The sequence below is a fragment of the Quercus suber genome, unplaced genomic scaffold (assembly GCF_002906115.3).
Source record: "Quercus suber isolate HL8 unplaced genomic scaffold, Cork oak 2.0 scaffold_7, whole genome shotgun sequence".
NCBI lineage: Eukaryota > Viridiplantae > Streptophyta > Magnoliopsida > Fagales > Fagaceae > Quercus > Quercus suber.
Genome location: NW_027069473.1, coordinates 1,934,141 through 1,944,983, shown reverse-complemented (window position 1 = coordinate 1,944,983; position 10,843 = coordinate 1,934,141). Strand labels below are relative to the sequence as shown.

The 10,843-nt window shown below is 34.3% G+C and overlaps 2 protein-coding genes across 5 annotated transcripts; one reads left to right on the top strand and one right to left on the bottom strand.

The window, feature by feature from the left end:
• The first annotated feature begins 2,173 nt into the window (after positions 1-2,173).
• On the top strand, positions 2,174-7,285 carry LOC111990619 (arginyl-tRNA--protein transferase 2). 3 transcript variants are annotated; one of them, XM_024022405.2, is made up of 6 exons: positions 2,174-2,474; positions 3,347-3,385; positions 3,962-4,112; positions 4,583-5,722; positions 6,202-6,520; positions 6,903-7,285. In XM_024022405.2, exons 1-6 carry the CDS (start codon positions 2,345-2,347, stop codon positions 7,026-7,028), a joined length of 1,905 nt encoding a protein of 634 aa, XP_023878173.1. In that variant the 5' UTR covers positions 2,174-2,344; the 3' UTR covers positions 7,029-7,285. The 3 variants fall into 3 exon arrangements, with proteins under 3 accessions (XP_023878173.1, XP_065630459.1, XP_065630460.1); XM_065774387.1 differs by lacking the exons at positions 2,174-2,474; positions 3,347-3,385 and adding an exon at positions 3,828-3,878; XM_065774388.1 differs by lacking the exons at positions 2,174-2,474; positions 3,347-3,385 and having other exon boundaries at positions 4,017-4,112; positions 4,569-5,722.
• Positions 7,286-8,136: 851 nt separating this feature from the next.
• Positions 8,137-10,405, bottom strand: LOC111990624 (uncharacterized). 2 transcript variants are annotated; one of them, XM_065774374.1, is made up of 6 exons: positions 10,197-10,405; positions 9,755-10,023; positions 9,585-9,634; positions 9,309-9,493; positions 9,057-9,096; positions 8,137-8,867 (listed from the first exon to the last, which is right to left on the bottom strand). In XM_065774374.1, the coding sequence occupies exons 1-6, from the start codon at positions 10,200-10,202 to the stop codon at positions 8,554-8,556; spliced, it is 864 nt and encodes a 287-aa protein (XP_065630446.1). In that variant the 5' UTR covers positions 10,203-10,405; the 3' UTR covers positions 8,137-8,553. The 2 variants fall into 2 exon arrangements, with proteins under 2 accessions (XP_065630446.1, XP_023878179.1); XM_024022411.2 differs by having other exon boundaries at positions 9,755-10,020.
• Positions 10,406-10,843: the final 438 nt, after the last annotated feature.

Sequence of the window (10,843 nt, the reverse complement as noted above, 5' to 3'; positions counted from 1 at the left end):
TGCAAATAAAAATCAGGCCTATCTTTACTTGGAGTAGAGCATAAACCTAAAAAAATTGAAAAAGCCCATTCAAGAACAAGAAAATGGCATCGTTATTTGGATTCGATCTCGATGAAACAATACATCAATGAGAAGTTCATTCGATAAGTTTAGTAAATTATTTATATATATATATATATATATATTATTTATATATAGGTAAAGTAAACAGGCCAAAACAAATCCTTCTTGAAAAATGGAAGAAAAAAGGCCCTTTGTTAGAAGGAGTTATTGGTCAAATCAATAATATGTTAGCATTTAACTAAGAAACCTAATATACAACATTAAATCTAAGTTAAATATATTAGTTTTTTTGAATATATCTAGGCCGAGTGTAACTTAAGAGGTATTCATGAATCATATATTTAAATTGACATTCCTAACATTGAGGCTAGGGGGCATGGCCCCATAAGCTCCTAGCTTTCAAAGAACTCAATGTTTACGTTTATTTTTGGTTAAAATTTGTAATAAATATATAGATGGTCCCTCAAACTTTTATTATTTCTTATGTGTCCTCCGTAAATTGGTTAATTTGATGTACTTGTTATTACTTCTTCTTTTTTTTTTTTTTTAAGGAATACTTGTTATTACTTAGTCTCCCTCAATCTTGAAATTATAGCTTTACCTCTTAAATGTTGGCAAAAAAGATACATTGACATTATGGTAATATTTGATGACAGGCATTTCTAACCATTCGCCCATTTTTGTTAAACTTGTCACTTTATGGTGATACACTGATAAATACGAACACTAATGAAAACTTTTATTATGATTGATTTTTTGAACTTGCTTCAAATTAGGATGACATGAGTAATCAACCAATCTTAGGGTAAATGAGTATTCTCTTTATGTTTATTTAAGGAAAACTTTAAAATTCTTCTCATACATCTAAGTTTTTATTGTTAATACATAAAAATTCAAAAATTATTATTCCACCGTTCTTGAATGACTTAAATTCACCTAAAAAAATGTTGTGTTCACAATATTTTTACAACAAATACTACTGTAATAGGTTTTTTTTTTTTTTTTTTTTTGAGAAAGTAATAGGTTATTATGAGTTGATATTGGTGGACAAAAAAGTATTTCTAATGGCAAATTCAAATTAGAACTGATAAGAACTTATTACCTATAATTTGTTGTAAAAGTATTGTAAAAAATATCATAAAGGTAACAACTCTTATTAATTTATCAATTGTTTTTATAGGATGTAAAAGATTTTGACTAAAGATTCCAACCATAGCACATGGTTTAGTTTTTTTTTTTTTTTTTTTTGTTGAGAAGAAGCACATGGTTTAGTTAAACTGTCAAATAACCTATTCCAAAAAAATGATCCAGCTAATTGATTCATTCTAACTAACTTGAGTGGATGACCACATCATTTCTTTTTATCAATAGGACCCGTACTATGACCATTTTATGTGACTCTCACAATATAATGAATCAATGACACGACCATGACTGAAAATATTGCACAACAAGAAAAGCACATGCGGACATGCCCTGTAAATTGCACTAAAAGTTAAAGATATGCCACTACTCTTGTCTTGGCATCATTCTCCGAATATGTGAGACCCAAAAAACAAAAATACCTTCCCAAAATTATTCCAAATTTCCAATTCCAAACCCTCCTTATTCTAAATCCTAGTTTATGTTAATTAATGTTAAATTGAAAACTACATCCTTATAGTTCAGAATTATTTAAATTCTACGCTATAAAATTTTAGACTTTAAATTTTACTCTTAAAATTCTATTCTATTTACATCAATAGTTCTTCTGTCTATATTTTTTGTTACGTGTTATGTAAACTTATCATGTGTATTTCGTTTGTTCAAAAAAATGATGACACAACATTTTTTAGTCTGAAAAAATTAAATGATTAAAAGTGAGAAGTAAATAAATAATTAAAAGGGATACAATATAATAAAAATGATTTGACATTATTTTATACTTTTATTAGATGAACTAAATCAATATAACAAACTTAAGTAACATTTAACGAAAAATATAAATAAAAGGATTGCTGATACAAACAGAATAAAAAATTTAAAAGATAAAATCTAAATTTTAAAATTTCAAATGGTAAAGTTCAAGAACCCTACGACTTTATAAGTTCCGTGCATCGATTGCCATTTTAGCCTATTTTATTCATAACAGATAAATAACACACGATAAGTAAAAATATCGGATCACTTTAAGCCCGGTGATCCGGTCTGCGATATTACTTGCTATAAGAGAGACGGACGGAACGAACGAGCGACGTCGTTTGAGAGCACAAAGAGAGAGAGAGAGAGAGAGAGAGAGAAGATGAGGAGCGATGGAAGTAGCAGTAGCAGAAATAATAGCGCAGGAGTGGAGAGCGTTGTGGTCGATTGTGGAAGGCACAAAAGCTCTTGTGGCTATTGCAAATCCTCTGGTCAAACCAGTATCTCTCACGGTCCGTCTCGTCTCGTCTCGTATTTCTCTTCAATTTTTTCATTATTTTGCTTAATTATTATACAAATTTTTTTTTTTTTTTTTACCGATTGCTTCGTTTATGTGCGCACTTTTGGATTATTAGTTCATTTCTTGTGAGCTCAGATTGAACCATTTGTGTTAATTTTATTGAATTTGGGGTAGTTTTCAGGGTATTATTGTTATAATTATGATTATTATGAGGAAATTTGTGAAAGTCAACGAGGTTTTGTTTGCGCAATTGTCCTTGTGAGCTAGTTTTGACCCTCAAAATTCTAACTTATTATGGTCTTTAATTCATTTCTGATATGTATTGTAAAGAATTTTTAACATAGGCAGAGACTCGTGTCGATTAATTCTTTAAAAACGCAATCAATTGAAAGACGGAATTTTATATATATACATGTGCAATCAATTGAAAGACGGAATTGTGTGTGTGTGTGTGTGTGTGTGTGAAGGTTTGAGTTTCATTTCAGAATTTATTTTATTTCTAAGTTACTCGTGCACTTAATAGGTTTTCGAATTGACAATCTTACCATCCACCCATTTTTATGGGAGGAGGAGGAAGTGTCATTTGAGTCAGGGCTCATTGTCTTCCATTTCTGAATGTGCCACCAGCAAAATCTTGAAACCTAACTATAATAGTTGTCCCGAGGTTTAAGTTTCATTTTAGAAAGTAACATCATTGGGATTTTGGAAGCTAGCTAGACTAGTTGTGCTCACATGAGCATATACATACATGTGCGTGTGTGGGTGGACTTTTTATCTTATATTTCATTGTGTTTTAAACAACCATGAACATACGATGCAATATTTATTATTTCCTTCTTTTTTCCCATTGATCTAATTTTGCAGGTTTATGGGCACATAGCGTTACGGTTTATGACTACCAAGGTTGGTTGTATTGTCTCCTTGCTCTATTTGGCAAAATCAACATTCTTTATTTCGCACATATGTATAGGACTTGAGATTGCACCTCGTGCTGTCTCAGTCAGTTGAGTATTATGTCCTTATCATTGTTAGCCATTGCAATTCTAATGTTATCTATCTACAAAGCCTTCCCCTTAATCCCTGGAGGCCCTGGTGAGTGTTGAATGGTGATACTACCAAAGACCTTCATGTATGTTTGAATAAGAATAAGTAGGGCTCAGAGTAAAAATATGGTTGGTTTTGTTACCTTATAGACTTGCTTTATTGAATAATTTCTTTTGTTCTTGCCCTAAATAAGTAGGGCATTGAGCGAGAGTGATGATGTTGTGCAGATTCATATACTATGCTTCTATTTTTCTTTTATCGATGTCATTACATTTGCCAGGGGATTCATGATGTTTCTTTTCACTTCTATTTTCTGGTTTAACATTCCAGCTTTCATAGCGCAGCAACCTTAGTAAGACATTCTGTTAATTTATATTTCAGGCATTATAATTTTATCTTGATTGCCCTGTCATTTTTCTAATGGTCCTTTGGCAGATCTTCTTGACCGGGGATGGAGAAGATCTGGCTCCTTCTTGTACAAACCTGAGATGGAAAGAACATGCTGCCCTGCTTATACTATTCGTCTGAGGGCAGCTGATTTTGTTCATTCTAAGGAGCAACTTCGAGTGTCTAGACGATTGCAAAGGTAAATCTAAGTTCAAGGTTGTTAAGTCATTTGCAACTTAATACTTTTTACTGTTAACAGCCTCGTTTTCGTACTCTACTTTGACTGAAGATATTGACAGTAGATCCATTTGACTTTATTAGAAAATTTTGAGTTAACTAATTGATGGGCATCATGATTCATGAATGGCCCAAAAAGGTGAGAGGGCTAGTTTCAGTCCTTTGTTAGAGTCCAACTTTGCAAGTTAAAATCACCTCATCTTATAAGCAACCCCCCTCCCCCCTTTTTCCTCTTAATTTTTTGAATGTTTTCTAAATTATGTCGCATATTAGACCATGGGGGTTTCTTTTCTATCTGTGAATTCCTATAAATTTTAGTAGACTGTGGACTGGTTGATAACATCCACCTTCAGTATGAGCATGGTAATTTGCTGACGTTGCTAAATTTGTGAATGTCATTCCATATTGGCACTGACAGCCTTATGTGCCTAGGTTTTTGGATGGCACGTTGGATATTAAGAAACCAGTCGAGCTAATGAAGGATCCAAATACTTCAAAGGATTCATGCAACCGTGCTGACAATGAAGTTTTGAACTTGTCCACAGAAGAATCCTTGTCCAATAACAGTGAAAAGAAGAGTGAAGCAGAACAGATATTGCATTATTTGTCTGACCAAATTGACAATGTGGTACAAACATGCATGAAAAGTGGGGTATTTCCTTTGGATATTCAATTGCCAAAAGCTTCTGTCAAAAAGGTTTTACAGGCCAAAAGGAAGCTACTTGTTGAAGAATCAGAAGATCTCCAGTATACCAGCAATATTGCATTCCAAATAGCAGCCACCATAAGGCGTGGACCATCATGTGATAACGACCAGTTAAGACTATCTAGGCATTCTGCAGAACAAAATGAGTTGTCTCCAAAAGCTATTGCAGAAAAACTGACAAGTTCTTTAAGTCAGCTGGCAGAAACTTCTGGTCTGTTAATCAAGGCTTGCAATGGACACATAAATTTTTATTCTTCTAACAAGCAATCTTCATCAGATGGAAGTGTTCAAGTTAAAACAGTTTTGGAAGAAGCTGCAGCAGGTTGTCCAAGTAAAAAGTGTTGTTTAAAGAGGAGCTCTGAACAATCTCCGCCAAAAAAGCGGACGCTTGAGATCCGTCTGAATAGGTCCAGTTTTGATGAAGAAGAATTTGCTTTATATAAAAAATATCAGATTAAAGTGCATGATGATACACCAGATCATGTCACAGAAAGCTCATACAGGAGGTTTTTGGTTGACACCCCCTTAGTATTTGTTCCTCCAACTAGTGATGGTACTGTTCCTCCTTGTGGCTTTGGTTCTTTCCATCAACAATATTTGATTGATGGCAGGCTAGTTGCTGTTGGTGTAATAGATATCCTCCCTAAATGTTTGTCAAGTAAATATTTGTTCTGGGACCCAGACTTTGCCTTCCTCTCACTAGGAAAGTACTCTGCTCTGCAAGAGATAGGTTGGGTGAGAGAGAATCAAATCCATTGCCCTAGTCTTAAATATTACTATCTTGGCTATTATATTCATTCCTGCAGCAAAATGAGATATAAAGCGGCATATCACCCGTCTGAGCTTCTCTGCCCTCTTCGGTACCAGTAAGTTCTTCTTTATCTATCAGCTGTTTAATCCCCTGTTCTATTTTATCTCGTTATGTTATTTAGGATCACCATCCATTCCAATCTTTAATTCTTAAACTTGGTTTCCAAACCTCATATTGTCGGACTAACACTATACTCCTTGATCTAGATGTTACTCTATTTTTGGTTAGCCTCAATATCTATAAGAGAAGAAAAGTTTGTTTATAATCCCTGGACATTTGTCATAAAAGCTATATATCAAGCTAACATTTTTGGGTAAGTTTTTTTAATCTAGAAACCATGTTTAAACTAAAACATTTAAAACGAACAAACAAATGCAAGGAAGAGAAATTTTTAACTTTAAACAATCTAGATGCTGTCGATGAATTTTATTTTCCTTTTTTGGCTGCATTAGGTGGGACTCTTTTACTTTTGCTTGTCTCTGTGGCTATCAAAGATTTAAATTGGGCTGACAAGCTGATAAATCATATCTCCAGGTGGATTTCTTTTGATATTGCCAGACCTTTGCTTGATAAAAAGCCATATGTAGTCTTATCAGATTTTGCCAATTTACAAAACGGAGAGTTGTTACCACCTGATATGTCTGACAATGTCAAGGAAGTGCAATATGATGACATTCACCAAGACTCAAATGATCCTTTTATGTGTGAAGAGGATGAAATGATTGATCATGAATATGAGAGCCTCAATGATGAATCAGACACAGAAAGCAGTGGTCTGAGATCTGTTGAAATAGAAGATGGTGACATCAGTAATATCCTAATTGGGCTGAAGGGTTCTCGTTTGAGATACAAGGTATGCGTTAGTCATTGCAGGTGCATCAATGACTCTGCAGCAGCTTATAATTTTGACTATTAAAGAGATTTTTTCTTTATTAATTTTTTTTTTTTTTTAAGTTTATCAAGTAGTCAGTATCATATTCATTTATTTTGAAGTTATAATGGCTGCCAGTGTTGCTGGTTTCCAGTGTTCCTCCTAGATAGGTGTCATTCCAAAATTCTACTTACAGAAGCTGGACGCTAAAAAGTTATATGATATCTGATATTGTTATGTAGAACTAAACCTGCATCCAGTTGAAGGAATTATCATTTAGTTGAACCTTTTTCTTTTGTCGTTGCCCCCCACCCCCCGTCTTTACAGTTTCACTCACTCTGGCATTGTTGCTTCTTTTCTTTAGGATCTACAGCGAGATTTTGATTCCAGTGAAAGGAGTTACCTGGAAGCCCAATTGCATAGGTACATGAGGCTTGTAGGTGCGGAGCTGTCTGAGCGAATGGTTTATTTACTAGGACGATTTTTCTAAGGCCATTCCCTACAATCTCATCTCAAATATGGGATGTATGTTCCTGAAAGGAGTCTCAATTGGCTCAATTTGCTGCCCAATTGTCTGTTGATCATATTGGGAGCTAGAAAGTGCTATTGTGAAATTTCATTATTACCTGGATTGGAAATTGTTTTAGTTTGATCCATTATCCATGCCCAATAATGAAGTAAAGATTCCCAACCAGGTTCATGTAGCTTGTAAATTACACCCTTTTAACTTTGATTTGTTTTCAACTCTGTCCTTTAAGCCCCCTTTTTTTTTTTTTTTTTCATTGAACTCCTTTAACTTCCATTCTCATTGCGACTAATATGTATTGTTTTGGTGAGTTAAGTATACCAATCGTCATTTGGTGAAAGTGAAAAATACTAAAACTAATGCCAAGATTGGATTAGAACTACAAAACAAGACTAAATTAAAAATGGATTAAAGTTAAAAGTATTAAAAAAATTCAATATAAAGGACTAAATTGAAAACACGACAAAGTTATAAGGGTTTAACTTATAATGTAGTATTTTATTTTATTAAATAATATTGCATTCAAAAGAGAAAAATATGAGAAAAAATGTTACTGAAAGTCTGAAACTAATGCTATTTGTATATTTATACCCTGCGAGGGCTTGGGTCCTTCATTTATAGGTTTGAATCTTAGGAGGTTCTGGACCAAGTTGCTTTCGATTTAGGCTTCAGTGATTTTACTGAGGGCTGATTTTGCTTTGATGGGTATTTTGAGTGACTTTTAATGAGGTATGGGTTCCCTGGGCTGATTTGTTTTCGGTTGGACTTTAAGTTGATTAGTATTGAGTTGGGCAGAAACTCAGCCAGCCATATATGTAATATTTGTGTGTTTCCAGATTGGGTTATATTCTGATATGGGCCAAGCCGCCCGAACCTAACAAACATAGGCCGACTTTAGGTGAATTGGTTTTTGCTATTTAATTAAATTGAGTGGTTATTACAGAACAGAAGGTACACTCAAAGTCGTCTTGTAGTTGGTTGCAAAATTTCCACTTCTACAGACTTATTTTCCTTTAGGTTAATTATGTTAAACTACTTTCGTTTTTTGTTTTTAAATAAGTATTAAAAACAATAAAAGAAATCGCTTTATCGTTTACAAATAGAAAAGAAAACTATTCACAATTTCAAATAATAATTTGAGGAGATGCTTGCAATGAGATGAATAATATCACTTACCAAACTAGTAAGTAGAACTTAAAAAGTAGTTATAACATAACAAGGACCTTAGTTCAAACAGAAGAAGGTATTCCCAGAAATTTTGAAGCTAAAGATGCCCAGTCCAAAACATGAAAGAAAACAAATTTAGGGACATATATTAAAGATCTGCATTGCTACCACTGGTTTTTCCTGCCAAAGTGGTTTCCTCCTATCATCAATACATAAAATCTCCAAACTCCTGCTGTTAGCTTAGACAATGATCCATCCGTCGTAAACCTAGCAATTTAGCCTTCAAAAGAGCCCTCCACCAATGCTTCCTGGAATTGTTCTGCTAATCGAATCCAAAAACGTACCTACACTCTGTTCGCTTCGACATCGCTCTTCTGACACGCGCTGCTAAAGTTCTCTCATAATTGCGGCGGAACCCAAATCTGTCACCACTATCATCTTCTCTATCAAAAGGATCCCTGTTAGATTTAACTACATATAGAAAATCATCACCATCATCCTCATCCTCATCCTCACCCTCATCCTCACCCTCATCCTCATCAACCTCAGCCTTATCAGGGTCATCAACCTCAGCCTCATCAGGGTCATCATCACTCAAATCATCTTCATCACAAGCATTCCCAGTATTATAAAGACCTACCATAAACTCAACACACGTCAAAGTTAAGGAGAGTATAATCACCACGCAAGAAATCAAAATCTATAGATTACAAATGTTCAATGAGGGGGGCAACCAAAGAAAAAAAAAATCTGAGCTAAGTTAGAAATTAAGATAACAATAATTAAAAAGTGAGGAAAACCAAAAAAATCTTATTTAAATCATACTTGAGAAATCTCTAACCCAAGCAAAGGTATAGCCTTTTTCCTACGGAAAAAAAGAAAAAAAGAAGTTAGATTTCATCATATTATGGCATTAAAATCTTTAGAAGAATTGTGCAAAGCAACAATGTAAATGAATGCCTATAAGTCAATACACAAGAATTAATGGCCAAAATGCAGGAATAATCAAATTAATTTTCCTAAATGTATTCATAAAAAGGAAAGTGGCAATGTGACAATGTGGAAAATAGTACGTACCGGGTGGTCGTCAAAATAGCAAATCACAAGAACAAGGTTGGTTTTCTCCTCTGGTGGTGGTGGTGGCACCAGTTTAGCAAACTCCCTATCAACCTCATTTAGATCAAGTCCAGTCTGACTAATTTTTATCAGAAGACGGTCACTGTTGGTCCAGTAAGGATAAAAGATATATTCCACGTCATACCCTGAAATAATTAATCAATATAAAGGATGATATGAGATAGAGATAGACAAATATGATCCAATTTTCAGTTGGCTAACTTAATTGGCTCACACCTTTCTCTGAAGTAAGGGGTAAATCTGATGATCGTAATACCCGGTCACGTCTAGCAATAATAAAAACAAACCAAACCAAAACAAAAATAAGCGGTGATTTAACGTTACAATGAGATTAGACCAAACATAAAAAAGGAAGTGAAAGTAGTTTAAGGATTAGCAATTTTTACATGGACTTCCAAATGGTCTCTGGTGGTTTTGTGACGGACTCCATTGCAGAGTCTTTGACGGCCTCCATTGCAGAATCCATAGCAGGCTCAATGACGGACTCCATTGCAGACTCCACAGCAGGCTCTGTGACGGACTCCATCGCAGAGTCCATTGCAGGCTCTGTGACGGACTCCATTGTTGCCAGTAGAGATGGGTTTGGCTTGAATCGCTTGTGAAGTTGGTCCTCCAACTCCATGGATTCTTCAATCTCCATCTTCATCCCTGCCTTCTTCATTAAATTATCAGAGACATGCAAAACCCCCCCAAAAAAAAAAAAAAAAACCAAATGTGTCAATAATTACAAGAATGTGAAAATTTGATAATATCTAACAGCAAAACCATCAATAAACCCTACTATAACATGGATTTACACAAATATCGGATTAAACCTGAACAAATTACCTCCATTTGCCAACCTCTCTCTCTCTCTTTGTTTCTCCGCAAAACGAAACAGAGGTTTGAAGTGGCTGAGAGTATATATAGTGCGCGAACTGTGACTGGAATATAGTATAAGGCTAGGATTTGGATTTGGATTTGGTTTTGGAGTTTTGGGTAGCGACGCAGATTGTAACTCGTGAACGCTCAGAGTTCTATTCCTACGTACAGGCAACCTATTTATTTATGCGTTTTGTTCTTTTTATTTTTCTAAAATATTGTTTCTGCCTCTAAAATTGACGTGAATTACATCTTTCATTACTAAACTTAAAAATATTTGCTTTTTATCACTAAATCTTTTTAAGATCTCTTTTCAATAGTTTTTATATAAATTTTCCAAAATTTTATGAAAAAATATCGAGAGAAATTAAAAAAAAAAAAATTAGGGATGAAAAAACAAATATTTTAAAAGCTTTATAACAAAAGGATCAACGTTTGTAAAATAATATTGTGGGGCCTGTTACCTAAAAAAGGTATAGTAGCCCTCAGAATTGAGCCCAGGGCCCAAAGGCCCGGTCCGAGGATACGCATATGTTCGAGGACAGCCTAAAAAAGTTTTATTCACGTCAAATAGGTGATATGAAAGGTATAAACAGGTGTTATATACAGTGGTA